General features: G+C 46.0%; 1 protein-coding gene across 6 annotated transcripts in view; it reads right to left on the bottom strand.

Moving 5' to 3' along the window:
• Window positions 1-23,475, bottom strand: part of Cobl (cordon-bleu WH2 repeat protein) — a 228,969-nt gene that overhangs the window by 3,589 nt on the left and 201,905 nt on the right. For all 6 annotated transcript variants that reach the window (XM_013122711.3, XM_013122714.3, XM_013122712.3 and 3 more), the window contains 4 exons: window positions 17,780-17,877; window positions 14,714-16,596; window positions 12,687-12,806; window positions 11,370-11,624 (listed from right to left, as the gene is read on the bottom strand). In XM_013122711.3, coding sequence (XP_012978165.1) covers window positions 11,370-11,624; window positions 12,687-12,806; window positions 14,714-16,596; window positions 17,780-17,877 — 2,356 coding nt within the window. The remainder of the gene's footprint in view (window positions 1-11,369; window positions 11,625-12,686; window positions 12,807-14,713; window positions 16,597-17,779; window positions 17,878-23,475) is intronic.

Here is a 23,475-nt window from a genome sequence, read left to right as displayed (position 1 = left end):
AGCAGCCTTGTTGGTGAAGCAGCAGCCCTACTAACAGCTACCAATTACGACGCTACATAGTTGCCACCCTGTGGCTCCTGCCAAGGCTTCTCCAGTCCATGGACACCTGTAGCTCTCCAAGCCCCTGCTCTAGTTCTTTCCTCCATCCCCAGCAGAAGCCAAAGCATGTGCAAGATACCCATGGCAGGTCTGCCTGCACAGGGCTCCAGAAACCATGCAAAAAGCTGTCAAGAGCCAACAGAAGCGACGGGGAACACGGCTGCACTAGCTCCTGCTTAAGAAGGGATAAGGGCCAGCACGTCCTTGAATCTCTTCTGTCTCCCCTTCCCGGGGAGATCCAAGGCTTAGTGAGTCTCAGGTGACCTTCTTCCTCTAAAGTGCCTCGGCAACACTGTTGAAATCAACTGTATGGGTTAGTCACCGGACACCGCTGTGTCCACTGGTGTAATTCTCTGTCCTCACTCACTGTACATATATAAGAAGTCTTAGTATCAGATAATGTAGTCTTCCAGCTTTGTTCTTTTTACTTTAAATTATTATTATTTTGTCCATCACAGGCCCTTTGCATTCCTGTATAAATCTAAGAATCATGCTTTTCCAATAAAAATTTCAATTATAAATGGGAGAAGGGACCAGAGGTCGGGAACAGAGTAGGGAAGCTATAGCTAAAATTCACAGCCAAGATGACGTCTACTGTGCTGGGACAAGCAGCAAAGAGAAGACAGAAGTTTAAGTGTCTAATGGCTAGGACAAACCCTGTATCCAAGGCAATCGGGTGATGTCATGGGTTGGGAAGAGGATGAGGAGAGTCAAGGTCAGGATGTGGTCAGAGCTGACTGAGAAAGGGAGCCTGCCTGCAGCTGCCACAGGGAGAGCTGGGGAGAACTGGAGGTAAGAGTGGGCGGCATAGGAGGAGAGAGGGGAACTGGGATTGGAATGTAAAAAATAAATTAATAGAAAATGTTTAAAAAAGAAAAATAGCATAAAGTATTATAAAGGTCACATAAACCCCATCATAATTTGCCCAATTAAACTTATTGAGTCACGAGGGCAGGACAACGACAAGAACATGGAGGGTAGCCAGTTGGGAAGAAGACGGAACGAGGAGGAGTAAGAGGGGTGGGACAGGAGGGCGTGGAAGGTATGAATACGACCAAAATACGCCTTATACGTGTGTGAAAATGTCAGGATGAAACCATGATTGTGTACAATTTATCACACACATCAAAATAGAAAAACTGAAAAAAGAAGGTCTGGGAGGAGATACGGCCAGTCAGTGTCCCATGCAGATATATGCCACAGAGGGAGCTGAGAGAGGGGATGAATTAGGAAGAAGCTAAAGAGGCGGCTCCAGGACCATGGTGGAGGATGGGCAAGGCTGGTACCTCATAAAGGACTCTGGCACAGGCAGCTGTACAGCCCAGCGGGGCTTGCAGAGAGCTGTAGGCTTACAGAGTAGGAAGCCCATACTTTATACAGTGCTTTCCTCCAAACTCCAGACTGTCTTTCATGAGCTCCTAGTTAGGTTTCAGTTGTTAATCCAAACCAGCAGTATAAATTCACTGCAGGGTCTAAAACACACACACACACACACACACACACACACACACACACACACACACACACACACACACAGGAGATAAAGTCTCAGTCCTGGCTGGCCTGGAACTCATTATCTAGACCAGCCTGGATTCTCATTTACGTACAGTCCGATGATCCTTGCTGCCCTTAGTGCTGGGATGAAGTTGGTATGTTTTAACAATGCATGTACCACCGACACCACAGCCACAATCAAGATCACAACAGCACTCTCAAGATTTCTTTCAGCTCCCTTCTGTCAAACACCACCAATCATCGGATTTCTAGAATCCCATAGCAATTGAGCACTATGGAGTGTGCCAAGATTTATGGCCAGGTTGTTTTCAGCACAATTGTCTTGAAATTTATCTATATGTCTGCTGCTATCCACATCACTGTATTGTTGTGGGTACCATATGGACACATCATATTTGTTTATTCTCTGGCTGATGGGCAGTGCTTCCCAGTTTTGAGGCAGTTATATACAAAACTGCTGTAAGCACAGTCTGTGAATGTAAGTGCACCCATCTTCTTGCCTTCCTCTTATTCTTCCCTCCAGAAGTGTTGAAGAAGATCAGAGAAAATGGGATTTTCTTACTTTTTGATGTTTGGCAAGCATTTATTCTTCTACATGTCAGGCATGGGTTAGCTGTCAGTTTTCACTGATGGCCTTTATCAGTCTGAGGAAATTCCTTTTTCCTAGTTTGTGGAGTCTTCATGAGACATGGTGTACATTGTCAAATGAGTCAAAAGAATGTATTAGGATGACTTAAAGATAGTTCACATGGGAATAAATTTTAAATGCTAATCTAGCCTTGCCTTCCTAGGGCACATTTCTCTTGGCCACCACACACCATCATTCTCTCATAAGGCTTTCTTTCTTACCTATCGTATGGTAGTGGAGTCAGGGGGTTCACAGGCTGCATTGAGACCTGCTCTCCTCTTCAACTTTTGGGATGAACTTATTTACAGGTCTTGTTGCATTTGGAACTCATCGGTGAAGCTATCCAGGAGGTTTGGAAGTATGTGCATGTGTGTGAAGGCTTTCAGTAAAAGCCTTATTATTCCATTTCTTTAGCAGGTGTGGAGCTGTTTATCTTATACATTTCTTCTGGAATTTTGCATTTGTGTTTTCATAGTTTGACACTGGTGTGTTTAAAGTTACACATCCATGACATGAAGTTGTATGTGATGTTCCTTTTGGATAACTGTCTCTGATGATGTCTGTAGAATTTGTGTGATACTATGTCTCCTTCCTGAAATTGACAAAGAAACTTTTTCTCTTGCTACATCCTGTACCAGCCTTACCAATTTACTGATTTTGCTACAGAACTAGCTATGGATTTAACTTTTCAAGTCAGTTTTGCTCTTCTTTTCTCCAGTTTCCTAGGGAAGAGCATGTCTCGGGTGTAGAATGACAAAGCACCACAGAAAGCTCTGGAAAGCAGTACTTTAGCAGTGCTCCACACTTTTGTGGTGCAGTTCACAATCATCTCAAACACTTTTCTAATTCTCCTTTTTTCCCTTTTGCCCATGGATTCTTTAGAACTATGTTATTTTAATACTTGGGGATTTTCCTGAGGCCATTTTGTTATTAATTCATAATTTAATCCTGTTATAGTCATGAACATAATTGTTATTTGTAGTCACTATGGGGCAGGTCTGAGTCATGTTCAGTCACTAATGTTGCAGGTTAGTCTTGGAATGTTACCTGATAATTTTTGGCTGGATGCCAGACAGTGCTAATTTTGCCTTGAGTGTTAAATAGTTTCACATTCATATGTATATTCTTAAGCTTTGTTCTGAGATGAGGTCATTTGGAGGTAGTTTAAGACCTGTTTCAAAGATTTTGGGGCAGTAGAGGGCCATGTGCATTGTTGCCCACTGCTGAGACCGAGTGTCTGCCCAGTACCTACAAGATGTGGCATTTGAGTACAAGCTTCAGAAGACTTGAAGGCATTATTCTCAACCTATGAGAGCACCCGATTATCCTCTTCCAGTATTTCTTGGTGGTTCTTTTTATAGCCTCATTGTACTGGCTTAATACTCCAGTGGGTCCTATAGGTCTCTGGATTGCTCTGTGTCACAATCTCCTCTTTAGTACTGGCCATGCATGCCAGCTGTCTTAGTGTTCTGGGACTGAAGCTCTGCTTCTCAAACAAGGTGTTCATGACACAGCTATAGTCTTTTGAAATCAAGGAACCTCAATTGAGAAAATACATCCATAAGATTAGACTGTAGGCAAGCTTGCAGAGCATCTTCTTAATTAGCAATCGATTGGGTCCAGTCTAGTCCATCAAGGGTGGTGCTGTAACTGGCTGGTAGTCGTGGGCTCTACAAGAAAACAGGCTGAGCAAGCCACAAGGAGTAACTCAGGAAGCAACGCTCCTCCATGACCACTGCATCAGCTCCTGCCCTGACGTCCTTCAGTGATGAAGAGTTATGTGAAAGTGTGAGTCAAATGAACCCTGTCCTCCTCAAGCTGCTTCTGGCCACTGTAAAAAGTAATCTCCAGTGACATGCAGGTGGTCACCCAGGAGCCAAGTATGCTAATGTCTGCAATGTATTTCTACTGCACACAAATAGAATCCTGAGCCAGGTGTGATGGAATCCCAGCATTCTGAAGACGGAGACAGGAGGACCACTGAGTGCAATGCTCACCTAGGTTACAGAGTGCGATCTTGTTTCAACGAAAGAAGAGGTGTGTGCAGGCACGCAGAAGGGTAGATAGTGAAGGTGGACACAGGTACGAGATGAGACAAACATAGCAGCTGTCATCAAAAGCTCTCGCAGCTACATATCCCAATGTTTGCTGCACAATTATTTCAACTTCCCAACATGTCTCTATAAAAATGATTAAAAACAATCCTTCATGTAAAAAGAAAGGAAATGGATCCTGCTGAGCTGTATTTTATAGAAGTCAGAGTAAGAGATGGCTGTGAACCCTAGGCAGGCTTTCAAGCAAATCCTCTAGCCAGCTGAGAGATAGTTCATTTTTTAAAAAAAAGCCACAATGTAAAACTAGAATGAGTGTGAGTGACAGGAGTACACGTGGACTGTGGACTTGCACCTTGGCTGGGTGAAGCGTTGAGAGCTACTCACACCCTTTTCACCTCTGTGTCTTTCCCTGGTAAAATGAGAGTGTGGTCTCTGCTACAGAGCTGCCAGGTGGCCAAGGTCGTTTCTGAGGGTGCCCAGCACAATGGGTAGGCTAGCACACGTGCTCACTGTGCAGTTCCAGGGCACTCCTGTGTGGCACACTGACACACATGCTGTGGCTCTTTGTTTTGGAGGACTCAGCCCACAACTGGGTCAGCCCAAGGCCTGGCTCCATGGAAGCGCATCATGGAGGCGGCATGGGATGGGGCATGTGTGGCAGGGCACACACACTCCTTTCACAGGAGGGAAGGAGAAAGCAGAAGGAGCTGTCCAACAATGGCCAGAGCTCCCATTAGGCTTCTCTTTTAGCATATGGGCATCTGGAGGACACTACAGAAGTAGACTGCATTTCTTCCCAAGGCCAGGGCTAGTTATCTGCAATGAGGGCTTGGTATGAAGCCACGGGCTGAGTGAGCATGCTAATGCTAGGGTACTGAGATCATTCTTTCTGGGGTATTGTGAGACCTTACTTAGGTGGATCTCTCAGGACACATGAGGATAAGTGGGAATGGGGCAAGCTGGTGATGGAAGTAGAAACGAGACAGGGGAGGCAGAACAGCCTCTCATCCATTGGTCTCACAGGCAATGTAGAAGATCTGGAAGTCCAGTCCACTACCAGCAAGACCAATGTGATGATGCAACATGGGTTGGAACAGTTCTCAGTATGTAAGGAAAAAAATTTTGGAGGCTAAAGTAATACTCATATTATTTGGGGGATACCTATCTATCTATACATACATACATATATATATATATATATATATACATACATATGTACATATAAACTCACAAAAGGACAGCATGGGAAATATCTATCTAGAATCTCACTGAAGCAAGTTTGGGGAGGCAGGTAACTGTCAATGAAGCCTGCACATATGCTGACAGCAAATGATGCCAGCTCAGGCCTTAGCTATGCTGCCGAGTTTCTGCCATCTGGATTGGCTCTGCTGTTGAGAGTCTACCTCTGTGGCTGTGTGAGGAGGAGAGAGGTGGTACTGACGGGAGAAGGTTTCAAAGCAGAGACAGTGTGGATGCCACACACCAGAACTTCCTCCAAGACTCCTGCTCCCCGCAAGAGTCTTGTATTATTTTGTCTAGACAAAATGAAAAGTTCTCCAGGGGTCACTAGGGAATACAGAAAGCTACAGAAATATTTAACTTGTAGGAGAACATTCACTGCACAGAAAAGGTGAAGCTATCAGTGCTGCTGGGGAATACTGCTGGAGAATGATGTTTTATTTTGGCAAAAAGAAATTGCCAAGAGAGCAGGGAACTCTCTAGTGAAGTGCTTTTCTGCCAGGCTGGGTGGACAGACTCTAGGCATGAGGAGTCCAGGGGAGCCAGCAGCTGGCTGACAGCTGAGGGTGCAAACAGGCCAGGAAGGAAGACTGGCGATGCCCAAAGGCCATTATATTTCCCAAAAGGAAGGAGTACACTTCCAGTTTGAACTGGGTATCTGGCATGGTTTTCTGCTGACTCCCATGGGCAGTGCTCTCTCAGTATAGGACAACAGGATGCAACAGGAAGGCTGAGAAGTTGCAGCACACCATGAATGGGGCATACTCTCTTAATTCTCCTGCCAGCTTGCGGCCCAAGGCCTACTCTACGCCAGCAGCTATGGATGGGGTGATGATACAATGATGGGTGTGTCTTGTTGTGCAAGTCCACATTGTGCAAGCGGAGGACTACATCCAACAGGACTCACACTAGTTCTCAGGGAGCTCGGAGCCATGACCTGCATTATGAAGGGGAAATTATATAGTGACAATGTGGGAAAACTGAGCCAGCCTGTGATTGAAGGAGCCTTCTGGGGAGTTTAGAGTGAATGTGAAGACAAGAAGTAGGAGTGTAGGCAGCAGTTCTGTAACATGTTTTACCCCAGCTCCATTTTCAGAGACAATGGGTAACCCAGGAGAGCTGTCACAGGAATATCTCAACTACCTGTCTTGAAGTCATTCCTATTTAACTACACATAGCTAGGCTTGCACAAGGAGTCAGGTCTGCACTGACACACATTTCTGTTCCCTGGTCCTGGAACATGGCGTTCTGTTCAGCTGAGAAGGAAGAGGCTTGTTTTTCTCCTCCCTAGCTTGGGACCTCCTGATAACGTCACAGGTCTAATCAGTTCTTGTGGCTTCCTGTAGAGGTCAAGAGACATGACATGCATGTGTCTACATCTGTGATTCCTGTAGTGGGAAAGAGGGCACCTGTGCTGTGTGAACTCAGTGTGGCTCATGGGCATTTGCCAAGGCAGCCAGGAGCCGATAAGATGTCTGGGCATTGCAAAGGTGCTGATCTAGGAATGTTTTGCCAGGAAAAGTCACAGGATATCAGCACCCTAACCGCCTATTTATCAAATGGAAGCCACAGCCTTTCCTCCCAGGGGACTACAGCAGGAGTTTGTTGTGCCCCCAGTGTGGGATGGGGTGGGGTGGGGATTCTAACCAAGTCCTTCAGTTGTTCTGAAAGGTATTTCTCACTTTCTGTGTCTCTGTGGCACAGGGCTTTCTGTAGGCAGCACATTGAAGCTCTGCTCAGCTGCCTACTCTGAACAGATCTCCCTGCACCATCATTCTGGAAGGCTTAAGGAATGAAGCGCTGCCATGTGCATGTTTACATATACACAAGGGTAATAAGAAACGAGGTATGCATTCCAAGGCCCCTGGCACAATTCACTTCACACCAATCTGCCACAGCAGCCTGATGCACAAGGTTGTTTTACCTAGGCTGTGAATGAAGGACTGGAAGGGGGGAGGAGAAGGAGGGGGAGGAGGAGGAGGAGGAGGAGGAGGAGGAGGAGGAGGAGGAGGAAGCTGTGATAGGGAGGTGGCTGTGCACTGAAACCTATCTTTGAGAAGATCAGGAAGAAACCTGAGTGGTTACAGCAGAGTTTCATGTGTCCTCGCAGAGCCAGAAGCAAACCAGGCAGCTGGGAGTTGCACTGGCAGCCGTCAATAGCCAGAGACCAGGGCCACTCACACCATGAAGGCAACTGTGATCACTTTGAAAAACCCATGATGTCATCTTTAAGATAAACATTCCTTCTCCATCAAGATGACCCTTCTGTATCATGGGCAGCAACTTCCTGTAGTGACCAGCCCCCCCCCCCCCCATTTTAGCAGCCATGACAGGCTACCATGTGCTTGCATGACCTTGCAACTCCTGTCCTGGTCACTAAGGTCAGATGCCCTCCTCGTGACAAGGAGCCAATCAGAAGTTAGATGGTGGGGCTGTGCTTTACGGCTCTGGGTGTGCTTTACAGACAGTGCACAACAGTGACCTGCAGAACATAGCAACCACCCTGGGAGGGCCTATGGGCCATAACAACCAGTTGACCAATCACCACAGGGAAGGTCATCCAAACTTAGAAGCGCACCAATCCTGAGACTGTATCATACCCCTAGACACCACCTTATGCTGCCCTTTAAGATCCCTGCCTCGAGGTTGCTCAGGGTCTTTCTCCAGCCATCTGCCACGGTGGTGGGATGAAGGGCCCGAGATAATGGGTTTAGCTTGTTAAATAACTTCAGTAAAAAACTCTGCTTTTGCATCGAAATGGGCCTTTTGGTGACTTTGGGGTTCAGAATTTGGGCACAACAGTTCCTAACGTGATCAGAGCCACAGCAGGGTTAACAACAATCCCACTTTGCGTGTCATGGTCAGTTTTCCATTCTTAAAGTTCTAAATCTAAGGGAAGTTTCCCACCCCAGGGTCTAAGCCAAGAAAGGGCTTTCTCAGGGGGCAAGAAGCATCATGCGATGTGCACTTCAACCTTTCACAAAATCCCGGAGAGCCAGATTCAAGGGCCCATGTGAGCAGAGACTCACACTGAACACCCAGGTGTGAAGAGCCACATAGATGGTTTACTGAAGAGAGCTCAGCCCAGGCTGCAAAAGTCACTGACTTACTGGATTTTCCTCAAGGTCAGTTGGACCAAAGGGGAAGGAAGCTAGAGAAACAGTAAGAGGGAAAGCCTGTGTGTTTTGACACTGCAGAGCCATCACGGTCCATGGTCCACAGAGCAGGAGAGCATCGTCTGACCAGCTATTTGGACCTTTACCTGAACTGTGAATGTTTCCCCTGATGCCCCAGGTCTAGTGCTCCCCAGAAAACGTTGTAGGAGGAAGGCAGACCAGTGACCACAGAGGTGGGGGAATGCCCCTAGGGATCCAGCACCTGCCCAGGAGAGGACAATGCAGCCCACGAGCACCTGCACCCCACCCCTCTCCAGAGGGCCTGGGAGGGGCTGTTTAGGAGGGTGTGCCATCCTATCACCCACAATCTGCAGCAGGTCGTGGAGGTCATCTGGGTATAATAGTGACAGACAGAGTGACAAGAATCCGTTCAGTGTCATCTTGCCCCACGCCGCCCTCTTGTAAACAAACATGCCACATAAATCCTTCAGGGGAGCCTAAGAGCTAAGCCAATCCAAGGAGTAATCACAACCTGGTCTTCTGGATTCCATTGAAGCAGCTGACCAAAGTTGGGATCACGCGGGAAATGAGAGCTGAGTCTCCTCCACTGGCTGGGAGATTTCGGCTGTACTGACCTTTCCTCCAAGCATGCCTGGGGTGCATGCCGGCCAGCTTCCTCCTCACCTCCAGAGCCGCTGCTGGCATGTCTGCTGCGGCCCCTCTCATTCTCTGTCCTTCATTCCTTCCTCTTACTTCCCTAATCATGCAGTCACTTCTTCCAGACTGTTTCAGTCGTGCCTCTTTTCATCTTTCTACAAGGCAGAGGAAATCAGTCTCGGAGAAAGCGAGCCTGCGTGTTAAATGTGTGAACTACCACTTGCTAGCTGTACAGCCTTGTCTTTCCGTTCCTCCAGACACAGTGTCCTTTGCATCACTGCAGGAGAAGTTGTGTCTATTTTGAAAAGCTCCAACTACTGGCCAGTGAGATGTGTGTGAGCATGAAAAGTTATAAAATATATTAGGCTCTGGAAGACATTGACAATTATAATACTAATACCCATTTGCTATACTGAAAATTACTTATAATTAATTCATCAATTGTTAATTCCTAGAAATTTCCACTTAATATTATCAAACCATGGTTGACTAGCTCACTGAAATGGCAGGAAGGGAAGCCTCAGATAGGTTATACTAAGTGTTTTGCAGAATACATTAGAGCAGTGAAGAACGCCAAACCTTGTTTAGAACAAAGTCCCATTGTAGACAGTTTATCTCGGCTGATGTATGGGTTATGGCTTCTGAAAAGTCTGATTCAGGACTCAGGTGTCGCCTATAGACTTTTTGTTGAGAAACGTGATTTTAGCAGCTCAGAGACACAGTCTGGTGATGGTCCTTTCTAAATTACATAGGACTTCTCCAAAGAGGTTCAGAACTCATCCTCTGGGAAATGGCTGCCTGGGGACCCAGAGGGGTCTCAGGATTGTATTCACAGTCATCTAACTCCCATGATTACATTACAGCACAGGTTCAGAAATACACCAATTCCATAGACATGGGAAACCAAAAGGGCCCTGAATAAAGGTCCCGTGTGTCTTCCTGAGGAGCCTGTGTGAAACTTGTCACTCATCCAATGCTGCTGGATAGGGACTTAGGGGATACGCCTCCAGTGAAGACAGCTTACATCCTTGATAGGAAATGTCACACCTGCAAAGCCATGGCTGCTTTCAAAACAGGACAAGCCCAGGGAGGTGGGGACTCACCAGGGAACTTTGAGGGAGCTTGGAAAACTGCTACTCAGGGGTACCCATTACCTGTGATGAGGGAAGGACAAATTTTCTCAGCCACATGTCCTAGGCACCTTTCCTCTCCTCTGATCCATGAGACTTCTAATTGGGGAACAAGGAGCTCTGTCTGTCTTTTTCATGGCAATAGCAGCCTATGGGAAAGTGACCTAGCCTTGGCTTCATGGATAACCTGCTTTCCTTGGAGGGCACAGCCTGGGGAACAAGCACCTTTTGTGTTAAGTCTAATCCATGTCTGACTAAGCCTAGAGACTTAGATTCTCTAGCCTTGTACATTTCACATATGAAGTAGAGATTAACTTTCTACCAGCCTCTTTAGGGACAGCATGGTTTTGGATGCAGAAATGCTCTCTTAGAAAAGTCTAAAATCCCCTTCTACTTGTTATTAGCATAGCTTTCCATATTCAGGAGGCATGTGCAACTACACAAGTCAGTGAGTTCACAGGGTAGTCTTGAGCTGAAGCAGGGCTTGGAAGCCAGGTGATAATTTTACTGCTTCAGGGCCCACAGTTCTCTACAGTGTCTATGTGGGAACAGACGTGCAGGGCAGCCTGCTTCAGACGGTACAAAAAGAGACCCAGGGGAAGAAAAAAGTTGATGCTCTGTTGCAAGACTTTGAATTCCCCAAGCGCTATGCATTACGCTGGCGGATGAAAGTGGGTCATGGAGATAGCATTGCAGGCTAAGGGTGCTGCATTCCCAGTAGGTGCTCTAGGGAGCAAAGTGGATTCTCAGCGGACGGTGGCTTAGAAAGGGGACAGAAGTGGGTTCAGCTTAACCATTGCCACATGGGCAGCAGGTAGCATGCAGAGCGGGCTTTCTCCTGCTCTCTTCTGCCCCGCCCGCAGTGGTGCCCTCAGGAAGGTGGCTGCACAGTCAGCTTCGCGCCCCTGCTGTCACCCACGCCAGTGCTCACCTTTCTCAGTCTTGCAGCTCCTGTGCCTGAGCGAATGGCATCCATCAGGGCTTGCCTGGCATCCACTGAGTTGCCGAGGGCGCCTGTGCCGAACCTAGAGACCGATACGGAGGCCTGGGAAGCTGGAGGTGGGGGTGGCGGCAGGACGGGTGGGGTTGGAAGGCCAAGGTCTTCTTGCTGAGCTCTGTCCAAACCTGGGGCTGAGAGCGCAGCATCCCGGAAGCCCTGGAGCTCCTCAGAGGCAAGGGATGACACCTAATGAGACATTTAAGTGGTTACCAAAGTGACCCCATCTTATGTGCGACACCCCATGGTGATGACACTGGGGTGAGGCTTTGGGGGGTGGTGAGATCATGGAACTACCAGGAATGGAATCAGTACCCTATAAAAGAGACCCCAGGGAGCTCCTAACCCTTCTGTCACGTGAAGTCTTTGTATGAAGGTACCAGGAACCAGAGAGACAGCTCTACACATCACCAGTTCTGCAGCTGTCATGATCTTTGACTTTTAGATTCCAGAACTGTGGGAAATAAGCCTCTGTTGTTTCTAAGCCACCCAGTCTATGGTGCTTTGGTGCAAAAGCTTGCCAGACTCCGGGCAGTTGGAATTTGTGTAAAGGTCCTTTCTAAGAATAAAACACACGGTTACCCGTCTCACAGTGAGCCTTAAGTAGCTCTTTAATGATGAACCCCAGGAAACAGACATCTGCCTCCTGATGACTCATACACATACACCTGTGCTCTTTCAAAGCATGGCTCAAAGGTAACAAGGATGGCAGGAGTACTTGCTTCACAAGTGAGGACAAAGAAGAAGCCAGACACACAGACTTGAATAACTAGGGGTGGGGGCTGATACCACTAAAACCACAGGAAAAATGTACAAGTAACATCATTCCCTAAATCCCATGTATGACAGCCAAGGGTGCGTTGTTTTGCTTCTAAACTCACTATTTTGCCTATAGTTGTGCATGTTCAGGGCTAGCTTCACAGCAACCTCATTCTGTGAGGGCATGCAGTGGCCTAGTTTTCTTACCCCAAGATCATGATGACTATGAGAGAATTTGGAAAGTGTTTGTGTACAGGGTAGGCCTGCAGAAAAGGCAGGAAAATGCCAGTGATCTCTCACTTTCTATGAGCAGTAGCCATGACAACTGCCTGGATTTGGGTGACAACGTGCCAAGGAAACAGAGTTTGTGGTTCTGATGGTGACTGCCACTTAATCAGAGAAATGGAAGTTTGGTGGTACTGGCCTAAGTTTCTGGGGAGAAGGGTAGGCAGTAATTTGGACCTGTTATGTATAGGAGACCCTTTTCCTTACCTTCCTCAGGCTGAGAGTCCCACTGTGGCCCCGAATGGCTGCCAGAAGGGCAGATCGCTCACTCTCTGTCTCCATGTAGGATGGTTTCTTTGACCTTCCTTCTGAAGAATGTTCTGCAGTCTAGAATATTAACAAGGTCAACATATTTCAGTCTGACAATAAGGAAAGGGTAACTCCATTTTAGCAGAGGCCTATAGCATCCATTCCACTCAATCTGTCTGCTAGAGAGGTCCCAGAAAAGCTTTCAACTTAGCCACAGCATCAAAGCATATGCACACGACCATTTTCTTTTCTAGTTTCAGCACACTATTCAGAAACTTTACAGAGCCACTCTACATGTGTAGAGCAGGCTTTGAGCTAGACTATGTTGCCCAAATGTAGGCTGATGGAAATGTTCTGAGCACACGCAGGGAGGTGGGCTAAACCCAGCGGAGTTCAGTGCATTAAGGCTTTTTCAACTTAGGATACCTTAAACTTTCTATGGGCTACCATGAAGTATTCCTATAGTAAGTTGAGGGACAGCTATCTGAGAATCAAAGGCTATAGATTTGGGGTTGTATCAGATGTTGTCTTTTACTACGAGACTATACCTTCTAATCTAGCTGACAAGTGAATCTTATATACACTGAAATCTTGTAAATCTAGATGAGAATGTTGGTGGGTGATATTGGGCCAGACCATTTAGAATCAGCCTACCTTGTTTCTTCAACTGAAAATTAGAGGAAATAACTCTTCATTACTAGCACTGGCTTATTAATAACATTTTAATGTATTAAATGAGCTGGTACGGAAAGGATCACAAATTTCTTGCCTTTTTGTTTGTACTGTAGAATGGTGATGCAATGCCATCACATAAAATTTCAGTCAACAATACAGCACACTGATGACAGCAGACTCACAAGACTGAAAAGAGTTGAAATACTCCTGTTTCTCAGGGATACTGTAGTCATACTAATATCCTACTGTAAACTTTTGCAGGAGTTAGGGATGATGCTAGTGTAGGCAAGCCTATGCACTGTACCTGTAGACATGCATGGGTATGATGCACAGTTACACAGTTGTAACTCTGGATTATGACAGTGTGTGACTATGTTATTGCATTATGCATTCACTACACTATAGGTTCTATAGTTATCTCGGCATGGACAACTACTTTTAGGATATGGTTTTATTCCATCATCCAATATGATGAGGCCTGCTACATCAGCAGCGTCCTTCTCATCTCCAGTTGATGCCATTTGATGTAACAAGAAGAACCTGCTGAATGCTGGCCTGTTGTCATACAGGCTTGTGCAACACCTCATGATGTTCACACAACAATGAAACCAAACTGCCACGCAGTTCTCAGAATGCGCAGCTGTGTTTATCAACACAAGGCCCTGCCTGAGTCTTATTATCTCAGAGTGTCAAGATGTTCTCCAGGGGCTCACAGTCCACTAGGGGCTGATGGAGACTTTAGGAGTGGTATGAGGTTGCAAGTTGAAGGTCACTGAAAGGAAGTCCTTGAGGGGATGGTGGGACACTTGTCTTTCATCTCCCTGGTTATGAGATGAGCATTTGGTCTGCCATGTGTTCTCAACACACAGTGTCACTTTACCACAAGCTCAAAAGCAACAAGCTAACTGATGATGAACTCAAACCTTGAGCCAAGACGACCCTTGCCTTTCTCTAAGATTTTCAGGGATTTTGTTGCGATAGCACAAGGCTGACGGAGTGCTTCTGGACTGGAGTACAGATGGTCCCACCCCAGGCCTCACTATTGCTCTGACCCAGTGGATAGATATTTACTGATTGACATCTTTTACATTGGACTGCTGGAGCCCAACAAGATAAACCCCGTCAGCCTCTCTAGGGCTTTGATTCAAACGCTTCAGAAGAAGGAAACGGAATGTAGTTAAAACAAAACCCGCACACCCGCAGAGCTGTCTTTGCAGTCTTTCCTCCAGTCCCATCTCAAGATCTACCACAGGGATGAGAACCCTGCTCAGGAGCTCCCTGCACCCAGCCCCTGAGGCCCCCACATTCACCTTGCGGAGCTTGTCCCTCCCTCCTGATGAGTGGATAGCTTCCATTAGGGCACTGTGCAGAGAGGTGTCTTTTGGAACTGGCCTTTGAACAACAGGCTTGAATTTTTTCTTTGGCCCAAAAATGCTGGATGGTAGAGCATCCTCTGTGTCTTGAACATCTGTAGTTAATGGACTGGGCATTTCTTCTGTCTGTAAGATGATGTAGCTGGTAGGACTAGTCTCCTTTAGACAGTGAGGAGGTTCACACTTGCCTGGGGCCCGTGCAGAACCATTCTTGAGTATCCTCCCAGAGTCATGGGCCTCTGCCAAGAGCAGAGGGGGTGGATGCGTCCTGTCCGTTGCCTGTGTGGGGCTAGATGTTGAGCTCGTCTTTTGGTTACTTGTAGTTTGCTTTTCATTGAAACCACAGCTCGGTCCCACAGAAACACGATCCTGCTGGGAAGATCTGACTGGGAGGAAATTAGAGTTTCTGGGGGCAGCAGCAGGACACTCTTGAGTCGATGACTTCCCATATGGGCTTCTGACCTCTACCCTGGGATGCTCTCCTGCTGGCATCTGCACACCAGGGTTGCTGGAAAGGCAGACAGAGCCCTGGTTTGTACCATGCTCATGCAGTCCTGCCTCCTCCGAATATAGGTTGGGAGCTGCATCGTCTTTCCCGGTGGGAGGTGGTCTAACCAGCTTTGATTCTTCACGACCCTTTTCAGCAGTCTTCTTATGTGGTCTCACCACGTCAGCATGGACTTTTGGAGGCCCCATCTTCTTGGCAATAGCAGAGGCCATGTACTGGCTGGATGTTCTTCTCTGAGGCTTGAGGAATGTGACTTCTGTGAGGTTAGCCTCTGGCACTTTCACACGGCAAGAGACTGCTGACCGTGGCCGGCTTCTCTCTTCCTCCAGGTGTGCCCCACTTTCCGGTGGGACAGGCTGCTGCTGGGGAGTGGGCAGTGTGAAGCCTGCCTTCAGCCCATTATCCTGCTGTGGTTTTGCTGGCATGGCAGTGGTGGTGGTGGAGGGGGGCCTTTTGGCTGGACCCTCTGCTGGTCCATTCAGGTATTTTTCCATTGAGTTGAGCCTCCAGAACTCTTTCACTTTTCCTATAGGTTGTCCATCTCTTTCAGCAACAGCTGACGAGTGGGATATGGTCCTGCTCATGTGAGGACTCACAAGATTCCCTAGTTCATCAATCTTAATGGCACCAGTGGAAATGGAGACATCCCTGTCATAACACCTCATCTCTGATTTGGGAGGAACAATTTTATATGTAGTGAGGCCATACTTGAGTCCATAGCTTCCCCCTGAGGCCTGGCCATGATGAGACCATGGTGGTGGTGCTGTGACAGAGTTTTCATCTTCCCCGTCTTTTTGAGTCACTTTCAGGGAATCTACTCTGTGATGTGCCTGCGTCCTCTCACTGAGAGCAGCACCCTGTGCCCTGCCTTTATCCTTCACCTTCAGGTCATCTGCAGAAAGCTTTGAAACAAATGAAGTAGCTCTGGGGTCTATTTCAACTGGATTCTCATGTTGAGATGTGCTGGCGAAGGTTGATGACTGATTTCTCTTTCTGATATCGTGGGAAGGAAGGGAGGGTCCAGGATTTTTCCTATTTGTCCTTACACACGACTGGCTATGCTCATTCTGAAATGGGGGCAGGGGAGATCTTTGGCTGGCAATGCCCTCTGTGTTACCATCAGCAGCACTGTTGCTTCTACTGGAGAACAGTCCTGAGTCAACAGGCTCATCAGAAACTTCCCCGATAAATGTAATAGGGATATCATCCACACCATTATCAGGGATTATGGCTTCTTTCAGACTGTGGTTAGACATGCCATTTATGGAGCTGGTTAGAGAGCTGGTATCTGTTTCATAAATTTCTTCCATTCCTGCAGAGAAAGATAAACACATGTCACCAATGGGTACCCCTTGTAGTATTTCTAGTGAGTTAATGCAAGCATGGCCAATGCTTTGATTTCCCCAGGGATTACTACTGTGCATACATGTTAAATGTTATCTTGATTTATGATCGACAATTGCTTGGAGCAGAGAGCCATTTGGAGATCCATGATGTTTTAGGCTGAGATTTTTCAGTCACCACATTTTGCCAAGTCAGCCAACTATAAAACAGAGTCTTACATTCTGGAAGATGTTTCTCAAGTGCACTAGGAAACATTTGTCCTTCCTACTTCTGCATCCACTAGAAGCACAGCAAGATATGCAGAATGATTTGCTTTAGCTTTAATTTCTTAAAGAGAGAATAAGTAAGCTTTGGTGTTTTCAGAATTGCACTGACTCTTTAAAGCACCGACTGCTGCAGTGAGTCATGTGGTCACAGTCTGTGGGAGATGACATGGCTGGCTCAGATTCCCAGCTGTGTCAACGGAGTACCAATGAGAAGACACAGAAAACTGAGTTAGACAGAATGAGGGTCACTTTTTAATGTCTGTTTTAATCCATATTTTGTTTTTCTAATTTACTTTTGATGTATGCCACGAAGAAAATAGTGTAGCTTTCTTTGTCTAAAGGAGTTCCTGCTAACTCATTGAAACTGTTTGCATCTGCCTTGACCTTATGGTGCTATTTTCCAAGAAACATGTTAAAAGAACACTGGTACGGTGGGGAGCTCCATGCTAAAGGTGTTTATTGTGGACAAAAGATTGTGTATTTTGCACTACTAAGTAAGGAAGAGTTACAAGTTTCAATAAAGATAGCTGCTTCTCCTTGTGCCATATTGTGTCTTCCTACCTCATTTTGGTATTCTGGATATTTCTATCTTTAATGTGTGTAGACTACTACTTAACACACAAAAGCAGTACGGCTTGTCACACATTTGGAAAATTACTGGGATGCTTTCTTAATACTGCTTGGAGCCCTGACCAAAAAATGTCCATCAAGAACATCCTTCACCTGTGAGAGGAGTTCATCCCTTACATACAGGCAAAACACATCCAAAACAAGTTGCAATCCTGAGACTTCTTTCTTGTGGAGTCACACCAAAGTACTCAGAAAAAGTGACTTCCTGTAAGGTCAAACAGGGTGCTATCAAAGTAGGAGGCTTGTGGTTGTTACCTTCCAGGTTTTTATCAAGCTCTGCCAGGGTCTGATGGACGTGCCCAGTAATGAACAGGTCTTCATCATCATTTGGAGGCACGGTGACTTTCTCGTTTCTAAGGAAGACCAAAGAGAAAGGAAGAGTGCTTCATTTCCCAGTACTGATTAGTACTTAGTACTCCTTTCTAGACACTTCAGTTCATATTCAACGTTAAGTAGTCCCATACTCACTAGGCTACTGTTGTCCTTGGAACTAGGCAGATTATTTGCATGAGTGATGTGTGTATGCATGTTTATATTGCATAAGGCATGTAAGTTATGCATGTAATACATGGTATGTTTGGAACGTTATATTAATATTAGCCTCCAAGTGTTATCAATACCTGAACCCCATGTAGCTGTTATGTGGTCACCATGTCTTCATTCTGTTATAGCAGACAAGTAACACGCAGGTAGGTCTCACGTACATATCCGAGCTGCACTGCAACTGGCGTTCTAAGAAGTGAGGCACCTGATGGCCAGATAGCTGCATGTCATGACACCGGGGCTGGGTCCCCCCTCTAACTCTAAACTGTTAGCCTGTTCCTGAACATCTGCATTTTATCAGTGTCCCTCAGGTTGCAGCCATGTGGGCTTCAGACTCTGGTGCAGGACACTTCTGAACTTCCTAGGCTGCAGAGAATCTCAGAGAGGAGCATGTGGGGCTGTGTGGGAAGTACTCAGAAGCCCTTCAATTTTGCAAGCCCTATGCCGCCTCCGTGCTGCCCCTCTGCAGTGATCCACCTGCACGATTTGGAAAGGTGGAAACAATTCATTCCTCTGCAACAAGGGCTTTCATACTGTCTGAAATGTTTCTTTTTAACATATTATTGCATCTTGATTTCTGCATTGGGCAGAAGATGGGAGATATGGGGGCTTGGGAAACCTGATTGTGCCACCCATGGAGGTAGCCTACCATTGGATTTTTTTTTATTTTAACCATAAAGACCATGACAAGAGAGACAGAAAACACTATGCCCATGGTAATAGTATAAAGCTCCCATTCTTGGCCTTCCCTATGGTTTCCTTCTTGGAGGACTTCAGAGGATGCTCCAGAAGATGGTATACCTTTATGCTAGAGAGGCACCTTTTGCCTTCTGGACACTGAATAGAGATTATTTGTATAAATCACATTATTGCAACCCTCACAAAAGATCTATAAGGTAAGTGGTGTTGTCATTGTCATTGTTCAGATAGGAAACTCTAAAGAGAGACCAACTGGCATGTGCAAGGTCATATAGAATTCAAAGCCAGGACCACCTGCTCCAAAGCCCGAGTAAGCACAGCCTGCATTGACCAGGTGGCCCAGCCACGTCTAGGGTCAAGAGGGACAATGCGGCCCCCTGGGGCACAGGGCATCCTAAGATATGTCATCCTGCTGCTCAGTAGAGGGAGGTCATGATTTATTTGCGTCAGAGGGACAATGGCATATGTGAGACAACTACTGCCAAAAAATTTGAAAGCTGCCTCTGCAAGACCCTTTGCCTCTCTTTTCCTATTGTGCAGAAAACACAGACATGTCTATGGCAATTGTCCGTCTTCAGTGAAAGCTGAAGGTTCCTTTCTGCTGATTGTTAAAATTGAGGACCAATTTCCATCATTGCTAATCAGGCCTAGATAATGATGTATGAAATGTGCCTTGTACAATCCTCACTTACGCAGCAAAATTTTTATTCTAATAAGCGAGTCCTTCTTTGCTGGTGACTATGTCCATTTGGGAGCCAGGAAGTAGCTTCAGGATCTGTCTCAGCTAATGTCCTCTGACAGGCTAGACAAAAGGGGCTGGCTGGAGATGTGTGTGCATGCAGACCAATTAATAAAGGGGCTGGCTGGAGATGTGTGTGCATGCAGACCAATCAATAAGGGGCTGGCTGGAGATGTGTGTGCACGCAGACCAGTCAATAAGGGGCTGGCTGGAGATGTGTGTGCACGCAGACCAATTAATAAAGGGGCTGGCTGGAGATGTGTGTGCACGCAGACCAATTAATAAAGGGGCTGGCTGGAGATGTGTGTGCACGCAGACCAATCAATAAGGGGCTGGCTGGAGATGTGTGTGCACGCAGACCAGTCAATAAGGGGCTGGCTGGAGATGTGTGTGCACGCAGACCAATTAATAAAGGGGCTGGCTGGAGATGTGTGTGCACGCAGACCAATTAATAAAGGGGCTGGCTGGAGATGTGTGTGCACGCAGACCAATCAATAAGGGGCTGGCTGGAGATGTGTGTGCACGCAGACCAATCAATAAGGGGCTGGCTGGAGATGTGTGTGCACGCAGACCAATCAATAAGGGGCTGGCTGGAGATGTGTGTGCACGCAGACCAATCAATAAGGGGCTGGCTGGAGATGTGTGTGCACGCAGACCAATCAATAAGGGGCTGGCTGGAGATGTGTGTGCACGCAGACCAATCAATAAGGACCAGAGAGGTGCCCAACTGTCCTTCCCACTGCTTTGCTCTTGGCCTTTAATTGTTTCAGTTCAGTTTACTAAAGCTGTTTCTTTTTCAGGGAATGTTATGGAAAAAATAAATTCAAATATTTACTAGAATATATAGCAGAGGAAAATATGGGAATTTCTAGACAAGACGGTATTCAACATGTAAAATAGATCACTTTTTACATTTATACTTGTAGTATAGGATGCTTAAAGTCCAGCCAAAGAGTATTATATATAATAAGAATATATATGTATATATGTTTTATATCAAAGTATTTGTTTTCAAATAATGTATATTTCTATCACTCCGGAGACATTGAAGAGAAGATTATCAGTAAGAATTAAAACCAAATTTCATCAATTTATTCTAAATGTTAAACCAGAAAAGAAAATACTTTTTAACTAATAAAACTGCAATGAATATAAGACATACACACCTGCTGTTGATTTAAAATGGAAGGCAATATGGAATCATGCATCTTTATCTTTGTAAGGAAACAATACAATGGGAGGAGAAAATATAAACAGTATGCTTTGTATTCTGTGAGGAAATCTAAAATGTTCATCAGTAAGGAGAGCTTGTAAAGGGCAATAAAATCAGTAACTCTGACATCAGAGAGCCTGTGGAGAAATACAGTCCAATCAGTAACCATGACAATCAGAGAGCTCATGGAGAAATGCAGACTAATGCTGCCGAGACAAAGAACTATATATAGGATAACTGTGATGACATAAACACCACATACGCCAGCGGACAAGGGCAAGCTAGGAATGAGTCAGTGTGCTTTACTGAAGAGGAGGATTCACAAAGGCTGCTTTACCATAAAGTACCTTGTGTGATAAAGAAATTTTATAAAGTACATGCTTACATATTTAGGTGCTTTTATGTGCATGAGTGTGGAAGTTTTAGATACAGGGCCTCTCTCTAGAGTTCTCCATGTGGACTAGACTCTCTGGTCAGTGAACTACAGGGATCCTCCTGTCTCTGCCTCTGTTGTGCTAGAAATAAAAACACATGCCATCACAATGGGCTCTTTTTTTTTAATGTAGGTTCTGGAGATTGGACTCAGTTCCTTATGATCATATGACAAGGACTTTACTGACCTGTTTCCCAGGACTGATGAGCCCACTTTAATGTGAGAAATTAAAACTGTCATCAGACTCTAGTTACCAATTCTGTTGTAGAAGAGTTTTAATGTTTTTTTCACATGTATGGTATGCAAGGCCATCTTTCCCGCAGGAGTTTACTGGTCCCAAGGTCTTCCTGGCCATCCATCAGGGAGAAGGCTACAGATAGTTGGGAGCACGCTATCACCACACTCTACCACCCAGGACCAGTCTCAACTACTCTAGCTCTTAGCCGCTCAACTTTAGGTGTGTGGGCTTTCTCTGCCTTCCCCGAGTCCAGACCAACTGTCTTGCTCAAGTCTGAGCTTCTGCACTGCTAAAGCTGCCCCTTCACCCATGTCTTCCCCTGACCAGACCCTTTCCACTTACTGCCTCATAGACTTGCAAACTTCCTTCTCTACCCACTAACGCTGGTACCTAGGCTCAGACCCCATCAGAACATTCCTCTTCTTCCATGGTCCTGGCCTTGCTCCCTGGCATCTGGATGTGATTTGTGCCCTTAAGGTCATAGTTATGACATATGCCAGTAGTAGACAGCCAGGGTGCCTTACAGACTGCAGAAGGTCTAACCAATGCCGTGCCCTTGGCTTATGTTTCTTATGAAGCTGCCGAGTCCCTACACTCTCTGAATAAGGTAGCAATGGGTTCACAAGCTGCTTCTGCAGCTTGTCCTACTTTTGATGCACCTCAAGGATTGCTATTTCCTGAATCTCAACTTTTTGCATGAAGGGTTATCTAGTCAAGGTCAATGTCAATGTCAATTTACCAATTTTATTTTCCTAGCAAAGATTTCTTGGGGATAGGGATCTAGGGGTGTTTACTTTTTCTCCATGCCCATCTCTGTTGTTGTAAAGGGTTACACTGAAGCATGGTGCTGCCATTCCTCTTTAAAACTTTCCGGAACTCAATCTCAGGGCCTGAGGAGTAGCTTCCTGGGCTTACAGGAGAGCACAGGGCATGCAGCAGTGAACAGTGCCAAGCAGGCAGAGAGCAATACATCTAACACACAGCAAATGTGCAGGGACGTTTCTTTCCCAGGCTTCTTCCCCCATCCACAAGGACCAAATCTTTAGATATAGTTCTTATTGGCAGTTTATTGTGGCTAAGGACCAAGATAGAAAGCAAACAAACACCGAATGGGCATTTTGCTATCAGCCTGCACATGCTGAATAAACACAGCCAGAGCTATTTTCTCACACAGAATTGGAGGTGATGACTACAGAGACTGTGATACTGTTCATGCTACTGCTGCATAAGATATGAGGGCCAAGCAAAGAACACGGGAACACGGGGGTCTTGGAGCCCATCTGTCTGGGAGGCTCATCTGCCTCACGTGCCTTCCCGCTGAGAACTCGGAGTGGAGCTAGAGGGTATGCCTCTGATCCAGCTGTGGCAGCTTTGGCTTAGTTTGGCCTCAGCACTTGTTTGTGTAGCTCCAGGCAGATGAGAACAGGGAATTGTCCTGTCTATTCAGTGCGAGGACAAATAAGAGCTGGGTGAGTTTTTCTTTCCATTTTCTATTAGAGAGAAAAGGTGAATAGCATGCTTCTGACTCATCTCAGATCACGAGGCATTCACAGCACATTGTTAGGTTTGTTCTTGATTTGGCTGAATTTCCCTAAGATATGCATACAATTGTGAAAAATGTCTGAGAGGAAAATCATGATGTTTTCAGAGAGTAGCTTAATTTGCTTAGGGAGACCAAAGCAATGGCTGCTACTGCAAAATGGTAAGGGCGGCCTGAGAGCAGGCAGCCTGGGAAACTGGATGAGTGCTGCATATGTCTGAGCTCCGCATTGCAGCTGTATGCATTCCCCAGTGATAAGGCATTAGAGTCTGACACTGGTGTTTAATATATGGGGGTCATATGTATCATTGTACATCTTCTTGCAATCCTGTTTGAAAATTCAGAAGTGAATGAAATTTTAATTAATTTAATTTTAGTTTTATTTACACATGTAATTAAAACATTTGTTCACTGTGCACTAGATTTGGTGAATGTTTTACACATACAAATTTTTCAGCTTGGACAGCCACGTGGCGAGTGCTTAGCAGCTAATATGACTAGTGGTTACAGTGGAGTGCAGCATGCCACATTTTTCTGTAGTACTGG

The sequence above is a fragment of the Mesocricetus auratus genome, unplaced genomic scaffold, assembly GCF_017639785.1.
Source record: "Mesocricetus auratus isolate SY011 unplaced genomic scaffold, BCM_Maur_2.0 Super-Scaffold_100006, whole genome shotgun sequence".
Taxonomy (NCBI): domain Eukaryota; kingdom Metazoa; phylum Chordata; class Mammalia; order Rodentia; family Cricetidae; genus Mesocricetus; species Mesocricetus auratus.
This window is presented reverse-complemented; position numbering and strand designations above follow the sequence as displayed.